Raw genomic sequence first — 16,030 nt, 5'->3', positions numbered from 1 at the left:
ACCGTACCATCATGTTCGAAGTGAAAAAATTTCCACCATCACATGGAGAAAGCCTGAAATATTTAAGTGGTTACAAGATAAAGGTGCGGAAGTTACATCTGGTATGCTGCGTGTAGAATTACTGCAACAGGTGAAATCTATACAGCGTATATATAACAAATATGTTGTTGACGAAATGGCAGCAAGACTTGGTCATACAGTGCTGCGGTTACCCCCTATCATTGCAACCTTAATCCAATAGAAATAATCTGGAGTCAAATAAAGCGTTACGTGGCTATGAACAATAGATCATTTTAGCTGGACGAGGTCAAAGGTTTTTTTTGAAGCAGTTGTGTCTCGTGTTACCAAATCGGACTGGGCAGCCCAGTTCATCACGTAATTTAAAAGAAAAAATAAGAGACTGTGGGAGGTTGATTGTTTGACAGACGAAATGAGTGAAAGGTTGCTTATATCGTTAAACAATGATTCAGCAAGTGACAGCCATGATTCCGACATTAGTGGTGTGTGGTCACTCGAGGAGGATTAAAACCGTAAGTTGCCAATTTGCATATTTTTAAAGAATACGTAGAATAAATATATAAATTATTTACTTCTTGTACAGTTGTTTTCAAAGCTAAACCGATTTTTCTTATCAGCAGTAAAACTGTCATATGGTTGTTAGCGGCCACGTGCGGTTTGTCAACCGGTTGGATGTTGCCGGTATTACAAAAGCTTGACCGGTTTCACTGTCGCCAGGAAACAATGAAGTCTTGAACTATTCTCCTTTCTGAGTGTTGCAAACCAATAAGCAGATAAATAAAACAAGAATAATTATTTAAAGAGGAATAAATACGTACAGGTCATTCAATAAGTAATTTTCTCTCCTTTTAATAATAATAATAAAAATAATAATAATAATAATAATAATAATAATAATAATAATAATAATAATAATAATATTGAGCCGTTTCGGGCTCCTGTGCATTTTCGGTAATGCTCGGAAAATAGAATCGATCCTGGACAGCACGTTGAACCGATATTGTATTTTTACCCGTATGAATCGGGTTTGCCCGATTGAACCGTATGAATAGGGTTGGCCTGATAACCCCGTTTTTACGAAAACAGGCTTAGTCTGTCATGATTGTAAATGGTGTGTTGTTTTACTTTATTATCGTAACACAAATTGTTCTAATTATCATGTACGAACTCATAACGAGTCTCTCGGGTCAAACGGTCCAAACAGGCCAAACACGGGTCAAACGGATTTATCAGGTCTGAGGATCGAGTAAATCAAACGCAATGGGTATCGGGCGGTGTGCCGTGTCGCCTTCGGAATGAGGCCGACTGAGGAATGAGGCCGACGAGTATGGACACGACACAAGGAGAATTTAATCCAATGAAGGATAAAACAATGTAAAATAGATTGAGTTAATCATTAGACATTGTAAGAGTCACTATGGGTTGTTTTAGATTCATTGGTATTGTCATATTATGTTTTTTTTAAAAAAAAGAAAAAGTAAAAAATGTTGGAAGGAGGGAAGGAAAAATATTGAAACTGTTAAAAGTGTAAGGAGAGTTGGTAAGACTGTTAGAGGAAAGATTGCAGTCGCGAATAATGGGCGTGGTCTTAAAAATCCGAATCTACAAGCTAAAGTGGGTCCCATGCCTACTTTACTTGTGTTCGTATTTACTTAGCCGGAAGGTTACTCTGTCGTATTTATTTAACCGGAAGGTTACCCTTCTGTTTCGTAGTGGTATAGCCGGATACTTACTCTATTCTTATTGTATAACTGTAATAGTGTTAAAACCGAGTATTGGTTTAACAAGAGGATTGTGCAGTCAATGGAGTTTTGTTTCGTTTCGTCAGGATTTCTGTTTTGAGAATTTGTTCACCGTTTTTATTTCTGTTTTGTGTGATGAGAGTATTATCGTCGACTTTCGATGAAATCACATTGGTGTTAAGTCAGTTAAATAACGAAGTGATCAGTAAAAAAAGGAATGTTTTATTCCTCGTCTATTCTATTCTCGCAAGCAAACTTAGTGGCAAGTCAAACGGGCTCTTTTTGTTTCCTCGTTTTGTGGTCGCTAAGTAATGAAAGTGATTAGTAGAGTGAAAGTTTTCTTTCATAGTGAATTATATGCTTGTGAAATAGTAGCACAGAGTGTTATTTGCTTTATAAGCTTATTCTTGCTTTTTTGTTACTTCTGTGCAGAGGAATAGTGAAGTTTAAAGGGCAGTGCTTGTGGGGCCTATTGTGCCGAGTGAAAGCCCGCTTAGATCACCTTATTAGTAATTCCTATCGGGCACTAGCTGGTGTGGTTAGCTTAAACATCAGAAATATTTCTTTCTTGCTTTTATTTTTCGTTCGGAAACTAAGGCATAGAAAGTTTATTGCAAGGAATTACTTTACTTTCGAAAAAAGATGTCTTTACCACCAATCTGATTTCAATCGAACATCAGAAAGCTCAGACGGAAGCCTGACTATCGAAAGAGAGCGAGCATTACACATAGAAGGTAATCCATACTATAAACAAGTCAAGGTGAGTGTAATTTTTGAATTATTACAAGTAGTGACTGTGACTTGTCTTATTCTGTGTTTTGTGAGGTTGTATGCTTTGAAATCCACTTCAGGTTGTATTGCTAAGGCAATTCCATCATTTTTTTACCCTTACGAAAATTTCTAGAATTTTATGGAATTTTCCATCTTTTCGGAGTTAAGTAGTACGGGCGACAAAAGTGACCAATTATTAAAAATCCTTAAGAATTCCAATATTTCCAGTTTAATTTGGTTTCTTTTACAGTATTTGGTTAAGATTCATTTTATATGAGAAGTTCCGAGTATTTTGCCGTTAGAAAACTAGAATGCAAATATCTTTTCCTCTAACATTCTCATTCCACTTTATAGAAAAGAGTAATGAAAGATATTAAAAGGGTATTGATTAAGAATTGTGTGAAAGGTTGAATAATATATGTTTAAGCCAAGAATTGAGATTCAACATTTTCATTCCACTTTTTATAAAAATCGAGAGTGAGAGTTCTTATAATAAATTCATTGTTTATTACAACATAAAGAGACATTATATAGACTTTTTTGCTTGAAATTGAATATTTCAGTAATAAAATATTATTAGAATTCTTAAAGAAAGAGAAATTTAGATGCGCGCTTGTAAATTTTTAGTTTGATTATTTTTATGAATTCAGGTAAAAAGTAACCTTTATAGAATAATTGAGAATCATTGATATTTAGAGGAACTTAATTTAACGTATTGCATTTTGTATTTTCTTGCATAATAGAAGATACATTTAAGAATTTTTTGGATATTTACTATTTAGTTTTCAAGTTTATTAAAGAAATTTTTGCTTATAGATTCACTCAGGTTTTTTGATAGTATTTTTTTTATATAATTTTTTTTGATTGTATTTTTTTTCAATAGTATATTTACACTATTCTAACGCAATAGTGCAAATATACAACCCAATATTGTTAATAAAATTGTTATTGAAAATTGAATTGTTGTTGTCGTCATTTATTTAATATATAATAAATTGTTTCCTAATTATTTTAAATTTAATTTTGCGTGGAAATATTGGAATGATAATTCTCTTTCACACTGACTAGATGTACGCTAGAGAACTAAATCTTCTGGTTCAAAGTCCCATCGACTAGGCGTTAATCGGTTTGCATTCGGTCTGACGATTATTATTATTATTATTATTATTATTATTATTATTATTATTATTATTATTATTATTATTATATCTTTGAATAAAAATAGTTGTTGGACTGGGAGCTTTCTGTGTATGCTAGGTGGAAGGGGCGTTACAGCGGATACTGTTTACCCGAAACGTTCAGTCACTAATTATAGGTTCAAATTATACTTAAGAGCTCTAATTGTTTGCATTCACTTTTTTTTAGTTATTCGACGAACGAACTTGCGGATACAACTATAAATGCTCAAAACTAAATTATTGCATTATATTATTGCAATGAGCATGAACGTGATTTACTATTAGGAGTTAGCGTGATACACTAATATTAGTCTTTTATAAAAACATTATTATTATTATTATTATTATTATTATTATTATTATTATTATAATTATTATTATTTGTTGTTGTTGTTGTTGTTGTTTATGCCCTTCATGCAACTTAGAATTAATCTCACATAAAGCATTATATCAGACTGATTAAATATTATTTTGAAAATTCTCACATGAAAAAAACAGATAAAATAAACAATTAAAACTTAACACTTTAAGAGTTTAAAACATGGCCTCGTTTTCGTTTCCCCCACTTTCTGAGGACGATTGATCTACAGTATCTCGATGATAACATGATTCTTATCTCTATCAAAAACATTTTGCAAGACACGATAACTTTGTTCAATGTCCTGGGAAAACATTATTATTATTATTATTATTATTATTATTATTATTATTATTATTATTATTCGACAGGCCATCTGTCTATAATGTCAATTTAAACTTTTTTGTTTAAAAAAGAAATGATTAAAAAGCATTCTATTAATTACCTAGATCCTCATATTTATTAATGTATGCAGGTAATATCTGAGTAATAAAGATATCATTTTTAATTTCCTGTGTATAGTATCCTAATTTGTAGTTTGTTAAGTTTTTATGCACGTGACGAATCACATTAGAAAGAAACTGATCAATTATTGACCTGTCTAACTATATCATAAAGTTATAATGTACTTACGAGCAGAGAAGACAAACAGGCAAAATCTTTATTAAGCCTATTACTAATATTATTATTAGCAGTAATAATAGGGAACTAAATTCCTGGCGCAACAGCCCTTAGAAGGCTTGGACTTACGGCACTCATTCCTGTACGATGATGTGTTGTCAGCAGATCGGCTACCCTCGCCGTTAATGCTGGCTTCCTGGACTGCAGTTCGCTACTTTTTTTCTTTCAAGTAGCTTCCAATTGTCTTCACGACGCTGGGTGAAGGCCGCGCTGAACACTGGTGAATCTGTCTACATTTTACTTTGAGAGAGTCCTTTTTCATTTGTTTCTGTTTACTTACCTAACAAGGGACTTATGCGAACCGTGACAGCTAGATATTTATGAAAATTGATACCCTGACTAATTGTGGATCGTTAATCACATAAGAGTCTCTATAGCACAAAAAGTAATATAAGCCATGGTCATTCATAGGTTTCTAGGTATACTTGTTTTCGAAAATACTTAGTAGCCACCAGGTACGTATTCACGGGAAACTAGGGGCCGGGGCCCTCTAAAATTTTCACGGTTACACGAGGCCACGGCTTACAAATAAACTATAATATGCTGGTGAACTATGATATGATTGCATCTGGCCCCCCTAACTTCTACTGCCCCCTTTCCTTAATTTTGGGGCTGGCTACGTGCCTGGTAGCCTCGTAAGTTTTGTTTCATTTCTCACAAACCTTCTACAGTTGTAAACGTCTAGAGCGTCTTAAAAATTAGTCGACAAAGATGTTATTATTTTCAAACGATTCGAGTATTATTTTTCAAACGTTAATAGAATAAGATTAAATCTTATATCGTGAAGGATGAATTCTCTTTGTGGTGTAATCTGTTCTTGCATGTTGCTCTTTGAAGCACCATTTTTTTACAGCTCTTGCATTTCGACGACCGCTTTTAAACGGATACAATATATCTAAGATCTTTAAAATATTACTGTTACTATTGTTATTGGATTCATTATAACTACTCCCAACTTCAAATTCGAAAACTTGTTTATCTCAACCTAGGAGATTCAATAGAGGCAATACTTTGAAACTGTTAAAAATGTTTCTGATTCTGGCAACAAACCATCGAGGCATATCAAATACTGTTCATTATTTCCTGCAAATTAATTTTTGTTTGTAATATTGTATGGTCGAATGCCTTATTAAAAATTAACCCCATGTGAATGGCTTTATCTTAAGTCATTAAATATTCTTCAACAACAAAATGCTTTGAAGACAGGAGAATCTTCCGAATTAGCTTCAGGATCTGATATTTTAGTCAAATCTTCTGTAATCCTTACTTAGTTACAGTAAGGATTTGTCGAACTCTCTCTTCTCCAAAATTGACAGACAAAAAACACACAACTTGATTTGTTTTCCCAACAGTCTTGCAATGCACTAAATGTTGCTAGTATTTGTAACATTTGAGCGGAAATTGATCACAATTGTAATGTTACACACTTTTTTAAGGGCCCCGTAGCTTCAATAGATAAATCAGTTACTACATGACCTAACTTCCCCTAAGAAAAAAAAACTCTAGAAAATATACTATGACAATAACATTTTCTTGAATAGTTTTCACTGTTTCCAAGTGTCCAGTCCACCATTGATCCATTTCCTTTTACGCTTCTGGCCCTTATGCATCTCTGATACACACTGTAAAATATTGTTGTGTTATTTCACAAACATGTGGTTAGAACAACTTACTCTCCATTTGGAGTTGTGTCAAATGTCGGTAGTTGAAATGACACACAGCCTGTGTGTTAAATTAACACAAGTGTAGAATCTTCGATGTTGTTTTCTGCGTGATTGCCATGATTATAAAGGCTTATGAACTGAAGCTACAGACAAACACAGTAGAAAGAAATACTTAAACAAATATAGGTCTTCGCAAAATTTCAACGTGCAAAGCGCACGATGTGTTTTCAATTGTTTTACATAATGTTTCTGAGGAATGTCAACAGCGAGAAACAGTACCATATTGCTGGGTCACTTCTGCACAGCACTAGAGCTCACTAGTCAACAGCGGGGACTGTATTTCAAAAATGGCGGAAAACAAGTAGAAACACCATTGAGAGGCAAACATATTATAAGGATATAGGTACCGGTAAGTGTTTCTATCATTCTTGAACAAGATATTGGTGAAGGTTGAGTTTCGCACCATGTATAAATGTTGGGGAGAACGACAAAAAGTTCATGAAGGTTTTCTAAATGAAGTGTTCTGTACTTTACTATTCTTATTTTAAAATTAGAATCTTCACTAGTCATAAGCATGCACACCACAAGCCTTTCGAATACAGAAAAATGGTTACATTAACACCGCACACGGAGTTATTTCAACACTGAAATAGGTGTCATAGTAACATAGAAGTGGAGTCGAACACAAAAAACGGTGTTAATCTGGTGGTCCGACCTTGAATTTTAACACAGGGAGTGTTGAATTAACCCCAAAACGGTGTTACTTATACGGCTTTGACCTTGAATTATGACACAGATTGTGTGTTGAAATAATACGAAAATGATGTTGAAATAACACAGGGACTGTGTTATATTGATACTTGACATGGTATAATATTAACACAAAATAATTAAGACACTACACATTATGTTATTTTCTTTGTGTTGGTGCAACACCGCGAAAAGTAACAATCAACACTTTTCCCCGCACTACCGACCCTGACATCGTGTCGAATCAACACTGAAATACTAACACAGATCCGAATTTAACACCGCTCAACACCGGTTGTGTGTTAAAAATGTAACACACCCCCTGTGTTAATCTCCAACACCGCGGAGTCTGTGTTGAATTAACACCGTATAGTGGTGGTCACGCTGGAACCACTGCCCTGTGTTAAATTTGAGCTGAATTAACACAACCATTTTTACTGTGCACGATGTTCTCTGAGAAAGCTGTACAACTTCAGTATTTCAAAATATGGCGAACAATTCACATTAGAGATCGGAGAAAAGTTGAAAATGTGCATATTTACCAATACGAATTTGATTATAACAATGAATATAAGGAAGTGTTTTTTCAAATTACCTCTGAAATAGTTTCTGAATATCTCCCTTACTTCCTGCCATCACATTAGCACCTCATAATGTTAACAAATTATTTCTTATCTTCGAAATCCTGCATTATAAAGAGCTTCAAAGATTTTCTCTAGCATGTCTTTTGATGCTAAATGCATTACTAGAAAAAGGCTCTTAAAATGCTCCACAAATTTAGCATTTAAAAAATGGTTTCGCCTTTTCACAAATTGCACGTTTTCAAACAAAGAAACTGTGATTCACTTTCATCATATTCTGTTCTTTTCTGTCCAGTACCGTTTCTTTCAGCACATCTATTATTTTGTTCTGAACTTTAGGTGACGTATATTAAACGTTCTTATTCAGTTCCGAATCTTTTTTCATTGTGTACGTGAATAGTGCTGGAAAAGTTCCAGTAGAACAATTCATAATGATTTAATTCTTGCAAATCTTCGAGTACCTCCCTCAATCCCTACGATATTGTAGCTCATTTACTGCAAGAAACTACACAAAACTCAGATATGCACTTAAAATGGTGCATGTTTGTTGCTATCTATTCCGCACCTAGAATTATAATAATTTCCCCTGTGCAGTCTTAAGCTCTTCCCAAATTCAAATTCCTTCTATGTGGCTTCTAGAGGAAGCAAGCTTATGAAATCAATCAAACTTCCCCTGCTGTTGCAACATTCTGCTATAGTAAAAGCCTGATCCCGTAGACTGTAGAAAAACTCTCTACAAGATTAGTAGGATGGTTGGTCCCTTGTGCAATGAAATTCTAGGTTGTAGCTTCCCCACTTGACAACTTGCTCTGAATATTACTAACTGAACCTTCAACTCCAGATATTCACTGTGACTGCTCATGTTGGTCAGTTGTAGATAATTGGTTTAAACACTTGGTTTTCTCGGTCAGCGAATAACAAACTTATTCATATTATCTTGGAAAGACGTCTACAAGAAGCTCAACTACTTTAAACTCACACCGTCTCTTGCAGAGTCGTTTTGACATATGATAGCGTAATATTAAAGACCTGACTACTGCAGGAAACATATGATATTCGAACTCTTTAGTATGGCACTAATCGTCAGAACGACTCTCAAAAAGACAGACAATAATTTCTCACATTTTAAAGGAGCAATATAAATACCGACATAAAATAAAATAAATTAAGAATTTGAAAGAAACATTCTTTAGATAACGTAAGTTGCTTCCAAGTTATGAACTTTCTACATTGATTCACTACTACTAAAAGACGCTAGTCTGAGTCTAAATATGTTTGTGTGAGAGTGATTGTGGATTGTGTTTCTTTCAGAAAAAATATTCCAGGGTCACATATTACTATTCTATTTGTTATTATATAATAGACGTATTATTTAGGTTCTCTCCGGGGACCACTCTCAGAACTCCGGGGGCAGTGCCACCAAAAACATGTTTGAAAGAAACACTTATTGTAGAATGCCGTATTTTGTTTATTAATATAACAGTTCTCACTAAAAACATGATTTAGTTGTGTGTAGCATACTGAGATTCAAAAACAGTTGAATAAATTATACAGTGATTTATTTCAGAATATGTACTGTTTTGAATTTATTCGAAAAGCTTTTGTCAGTAAAACCATAAATATTAGTGAATAATGTTGATACTACTGGTAGGTTACAAGTACTTTATAGTGAGGTTTCGGTCCTTTGGTGCCTCCATCCCTTATTTCAATCTTTGCCCTATTTGAGCCTCGAAATGACGAAACTAGCACAGGTTGATAAAAAAAGGGTGGACCCCGTGCGCCTTAGCTATGAGTTTGCCCCAGACATGTTGTATTGGTATGTAGATTAAGTAATATAAGACTATAACTTTCGGCATATAGAAAAAATTAATAAATAAGCTCCCCTCCTAAAAGTTCTTTCCCTTCCCCAAAATTAAAACTGTTGTCGTCTTTAATTTTATTCTCTCTGTGCGAAGTAACGGCCAATCTGTAGTATGAACCTCAGTATATAGCTATGTCTTGTTGATTTTTTTTGAACCTGCAATTAGAGTTGACAATGAATTTTCTATATGAGGAATAAGATTTTGGTTGAATACATGTTAATACGCGTAATCAGACTGCGAAATAAAATATGTGAAGATGCTGAGCTTCGTTTATGTAGTAAAGAACAACAAGACTGAACTATGAAATGCTGTGTCTGTAAAGGAATGGAAGCTGATTGTTGTTAGAACCTAATACAAAGTCATCTCGTTGTTCCTATGAATCTAACCCGCGACTACACTTAAGACCAAATTATGCAATTAACCAGTAGTTACAAGGTGATACGGTGTGACGTGTCATTTCGTTGTAGGGAAATGAACGTAGTACGCTTTCCTATGAAGGCGGTCTTACTTTCAGCTCCGGAACTGCCGTCCTTGGATCGAAGTTCTCATGGTTACGAAGTTTTGTTGTAAGCTGGTTTACTCTAAAAATTTATCCTACGGCACGTGGCGTAAAGGAAGGAAAACATCACGAATGTTTATGGAGATGCTTATTTTAGCATTAGTTTGAATCCTTTCTGCAAAAAAATATTTACTTAAAATTAAAGAATCACTTTTATTGCGAAGAATATCCATGTTTCATGTATGGATGCATGAATGCAAAAAAATTATAAATATGTCAGAGATACGTAATATACGAAATTAAATAACACATTAAAAAAATCACAAATCCATGTCCGTTTATTTCCAATGTGCACGTAGTCTTGAGTTTGGTTCCCGGTGAGATAGTATAAAGATTCAAAATCATTTACTAACGTACGGCGTTGAAGAAAAAACAGAGAATTTATTTTTGTCTAATGTATATTCTTGAATAAAAAGACGTTACTCAAAGAAACTATTTAGGCCTATTCAATATTTTGAACGGTTATTTAGTATTTGATCATGTAAGAAAATAAAATGGTCACTAATGTATACATTAGGTTAAAGCACTACATGGCAATACATATTCCGCCTCATGCAGAATCGTTTTGATGTATGATTAGCGTCATACTAAAAGCCTGACTAGTTCAGATAACATGTTAGTCCAACTTTTTAGTATGGCACTAATCACGCTTTAGACCGACTCTGCATAAGGCCCATTAAGTTGCGATTGAAAAATTCGCATTATTTACTTGACAAGATCCTAAAGGAAAAATAAACTTTGACCATGAAGTCCACATGTATTAATAACGTACTCTTATCCTTTATCCTGATTTACTAGGTTTTGTTGTTTTGAAGTGAAGAGGTGTATCAGAATGAATTTCGTCCGCAAATTCCAAAAATGACCTTCAAAATGTTGTATTACTAACGGTTTCTTCACAAATCACGAAAATGTGACAATTGAACAATTGAAAAAATGTATTTTTAAATGATTTTTTTATACATGGCAACGTTTGCAATATGTTCAATTGCATTCTAGATGGACGGAATGATTGTGTAAGACCATAAATACATATTTCAAAGCATACATACCTAACTTTCAACGCTGGGCTTCACTTGAAACTTCCTCTTTTTGAATTTTCTTCGGTGTTCTTCCGCATTTTCTCCTTTTAACGTCCAAAATAGTCAGCCATCATATGGACAGTCCACTTTCCCTGATATCTTTTTCATTATTTGAATGTCTTGATGGAAATGCTCGCCATGTTTCTCCGTAAAATCATCAAGATTATCAGGAAAGTAATTTAGACGAGCATGAAGAAAGTGAACGTTCACGCTCATGTTTCAGCCAAGCAATCTATAAGATTCCAACATCTCGTCGACTAAAACGCTATAATTTGCAGCTTTCGTGTTCCCCAAAATGTTTTGTACCACACTTCTAAATGCAGTCTATGCTTGCAATTAGTTCTCACTCATAGTTTTATCGAATGTTTTGTCCACCATTAATTTTCTTGTTTGTGGGCCTGTAAAAATGCCAGATTTGATTTTTCCGACATCATTGATGGAAACTTAACATCAAGGTACCGAAAGCATTTAACTGTTTCTGCTTAAAGCTGTCACGAATTGCTTCATCAAGCCTAGCTTTATGTGCAACGGTGCTAACAGAATTTTCGTGGGTGGGAACAACCAGTGGAACAGAAACAATGTTCTTTTCTCCAGGTATAAAGATACGTCTGACTGACCACTGCTTCCGAGCCCAATGTTCAGTTCTTGCCCTTAAGTCCCATTTACACAAAAGGCAAGGGTATCTTGTGTACCCTGCTTGTTGGCCGAGCAATATTCCTATCACCTTGAAATTCTCGCACACAGACCAGATATAATGTTTGCACCTTTTCCAGCAGAAATTTAAGATTTCGTACGTCTCTTTGATGGTCACCGAATGTGCTTTTAAAACAAGCGTGGTATCAATGTTGTGTATTAAACACTTTTTAAGTGGATTTATATGTTAATATACACATCAATATCATTTTAAAAAGCGTGTTTGTTTGATCATCGCTGATTTTGTAATAAGAAAAACCTCTTTCCTTCTTCTTTCCTTCCTTTGTAGAAACGATTTTGCAATCATTAGGAACACGATTTCCCCTTATAGTCCCGGTAGAAGAATATCTACATTTTTTAAGGTATGGTAATAAATTCATGGTAGTGAATAGATTGTCAAAATACAAATGATAAGGGAGATTCTTCTCATTGGGTAATTGGTTCAACATACGAACCATTGTATCTGAAGGCTTGTCAAATATTTTGTCATAGTCATCACTCTGGCTTTGTTTACCTTGATATACTGTATATCAAAATTGACCAGATAACCATTGAATGTATTCAGACACCATGCCTTGAATCCAAATCTAATTGGATTTCCCCTAATAAATTGTTTAGAGGAATGTCTGCCACAATAGACTATCATTGATTCATCGAAATCAAGTTGCTAAATAGGAACAAAGCGTTCCATTAAGTTCTTTTGTAGTTTACTTATAAGTGGGCGTAGCTTATACATTTTCTCGGAAGTACCAATCTTGTTGTTATCTGCAAAATGCAGAAAGCGCATTATCTGACGGAATCTGTTTCGCCTCATAGAATCATATACAAGTTGATTTCGCATATCTGAGCCTGATTCCTAGTAAGACCGAAATCCAGGAAGTGGATTATACCCAGACATCACAAGATTCCCTAAGAAACACTTGAATTCCTTTTTTGAAATATTTGGATCAGGGCAGTTTTTGAATTCAGCATAACGATGACTCTCTTCTAACATCAAATCGAACAGCTCATTATCGAAAAAAAGCTCGAACATCAGAGTACTTTGGAAAAATTACTTTCTGGAAAGACTGCATTTGTTTTTACTAGGTCTTTTTTCTTCCATCGGGAAGAAATATTTGATGGCAAACGTAAAGTACTGTTGTTTGTATTAGTATAGAAACGCTTTTGTCCATTCAATGAAGAGCTTGGGATCTGCGAAACAGATAAATAAAATTATAAATAAAAAATACTGTAGTAAAGGCCCGGTAATAGGTGTCCATGAGCTAACAAAAAATATCCGAAATAACTCCCCTACTTTAGTTCGGTTAATCGGGGGTTATACTGTATTACTATTATTATTATTACCCGTAGTAGCTATAATCATAGTGATAATACTGTTAACATTGTAAAATGATACATTAGTACGCAATAGAAATTGTAAATAAAGTTCGAGCAACACATAGCTTTTTGTTGTTTTTGCGGGGGGAAAATCACCGCCACTGTTTCTATGATTCCATTTCGATTTATTGTGTGACGGCTAGACCGAGGAAAGTCTTCACTTCATATGTTGACATTTTTCAAGTAGGAAAATTAGTCCTAGATTTGGGTCTTTCGCAAAGCAGCATTGAAAGCTTGAAGAAGAATAACAACGAACTCAATTATAGCTTTTTTCAACAAAAAACATAATTTAACAAATCCTGTTCTTGTGGTGTCAATCAAATATATTAAAACTCTGCCGCAGCAGCGCAACCAATGCACAACTGCAAAACGAATCACTCAGATCAGAACAATGCCAACTCGCAGATTAATGCAAGATATTCTATACTAATGGCAGCTAGCGGCACAAGCTGTAACTACATCGATAATTCGCTCAATATTGTATTTCTGGTTTCTTTCGCACCCTTTCTATATTTTCGTAGTTTTGCAAAATTGAAGTAAGACATATTAATGTTAAATTTAACTTAATTTGCAGGTAAATACACTTACCGTCTTAAAACGGGCGTGTTATTTGCACAAATATACAGTATTATCTTAATTAAGAACTTTGTTGCTGCATCCCAAGGGCTATCTTAACATGATTTCGTAGTAATATGATAGTTGTGTGGTTCTATCTGACATATATCACATTCTGGTCATAAAATAAAAATAGTAAACGCACAAATTCAGTCAAAAAATATATTTCCTTATATTTGTTACAATTAATACAGTTTCCTTTGTTACAATTCCTTTCAAATAATATTGTCCGATAATTGTATTTGCATTTTCTGATGTGAATACCTTAATGTATGCTAAAAAAAAAAAAAAAAAAAAAAAAAGAGTTTCTTGCGGGCGAATATCAATCCAAAAGCTTCGCACTCGTGTGTTTCTCACCTCATTGGATAAGTGTATGTTCAATCAACACGAACCTGAATCATAAATTTTGCTGCATATCACACGCGTATCGACGCTTACATGTATGAAATAAAGTATGCTTTTCTAAATATTAGTTTTGAGTAAAGTCTAGCCCGCACTCCAGAGAAAACGTTTTACCACACTCACTCAAATATCTGCTCCCTCAAATCCATGAGGTAAATACCGGTATCTGTGTTCTCGTAACATACGTTTTGAGCAAACACCTTACCATAGTTATCACATCTGGAAGTCCTCTCTCTTGATTGCATTAACATGTGCTGTATCAGGACATGTGACCGAACATCCTACCACAACCATGACACGAGTGTGATCCAATAAATCACTTCAATGAAGCAATACATGCCTTTTTAAGTTACACTTTTTACTGAATGCAGAATTGCATTCGTAGCAAGTGTATGTTTTTTCTCCTGTGTGTTTAGATTTATGTTTTGTTAAATAGCGTTTACAAGCGAATGTTTTGGCACACTTCTCACAAGAAAATGGCTTTTCTTTCGAATGCGTCATTATGTGAGTATTCAAACTAGATTTCTGAGTAAACACCTTACCACACTGATGATACATGTGTGTTCTCTCACCTGATGTATTTACTGAATGTTTTCTTAAATAATATTTCAGCCTGAATGTTTTGAAGCAGACCTCACATGCGAATGATTTCTTTTTTATATGTACTGAAGACGTACCTGATTTATGGCAAGATGGATCACGTATCCTGAAAGATTTGATAGTATTCATTAGTCTATATTGAAACGTAAACTCGTTATTATATACATCAATACAACATCCACAAGAATCACTACCTTTTTTTACTTTGGTCTTATCACGAAGTGATTAAATAACATGTATGATTAACAATAGCTCCATATTACATATTTATATGTAATAAAAGACGACGGAAAACTTTAGGTGTGTCTTTAGTGACACCACGCAACACGTGTATGTGTATTTAATCGAACTTCTCTTTGAAAGGAGAAAAGCATATTGTCGATCTCCAATTATATCTGAGACCTCAGCATATTGTATGCATGAATATTGAACGGGTATTCTTTTTGATCGATCGTCACGACTTCAAAGGAAATATATAGCAGAGTAATTCGCTGCCTCAACTCAATTTCAAGACAAAGGAAATTATGAGTAGTCGACACTGGCTTTAAATAAGGGTAGAAATATATATCATGAAATTTTCGCCAATCTGTAGACAAAGAATACCTATATTATTAAGTTTGGTCAAAAAATGGGCAAAACCATGGAGAAGTTTTTTAGTTTTAATTATTTCTACAATGCTGCCATCATTTTAAGACACTGAAAAACATCTATGTTGCACTTAAGGGTTTTATATCGTTTAGAACCAAAATACAGCACTGTTCCCCCTTAAAAAATCGTAAAAAATTGAATGAGGGACGTTGTTGAATTTCTTGTTCAAACCTTAGGTACAACGTGTATTTTTCAGGATCTAAAAGTGATGCCAAAAATGAAAAAAATTTCACAGTTTTTTGACCATTTTACGACCCTCAATGTTAAAACTTTGAATCCATCTTAATATTTTAAAAAAAAGTACTTGGAAACGTTTTTTGTAACATATTTTTGATACCGAACCTTCCTTTTCAATCTTTTCTCAAGTTTATCTGTATTTACCTAGGTAGTATAATGTTTCTTTATCAAAAGTTCAATTTGAAATCTACTTTATACAAAATTGCAGTTGTTTT

The 16,030-nt window shown here is 34.1% G+C and overlaps 1 protein-coding gene across 13 annotated transcripts in view; it reads right to left on the bottom strand.

Annotated features, from left to right (window-relative positions):
* Positions 1 to 16,030, bottom strand: part of LOC145664809 (uncharacterized) — a 121,451-nt gene that overhangs the window by 16,013 nt on the left and 89,408 nt on the right. For 10 of the 13 annotated variants that reach the window (XM_081731787.1, XM_081731790.1, XM_081731783.1 and 7 more), the window contains one exon: positions 14,077 to 15,036. The exons of 1 other annotated variant lie outside the window; for it this stretch is intronic. In XM_081731787.1, the coding sequence (XP_081587913.1) occupies positions 14,652 to 15,036 (385 nt within the window). In that variant the 3' untranslated portion in view covers positions 14,077 to 14,651. Of the gene's footprint in view, positions 1 to 14,076; positions 15,037 to 16,030 lie in introns of those variants that run through there. 2 more of the 13 variants (XM_081731793.1, XM_081731794.1) reach the window with 1 other exon arrangement.

This window comes from Thermobia domestica, chromosome 11 (genome assembly GCF_964235325.1).
Source record: "Thermobia domestica chromosome 11, izTheDome1.hap1.1, whole genome shotgun sequence".
NCBI classification, from domain to species: domain Eukaryota; kingdom Metazoa; phylum Arthropoda; class Insecta; order Zygentoma; family Lepismatidae; genus Thermobia; species Thermobia domestica.
This window is presented reverse-complemented; position numbering and strand designations above follow the sequence as displayed.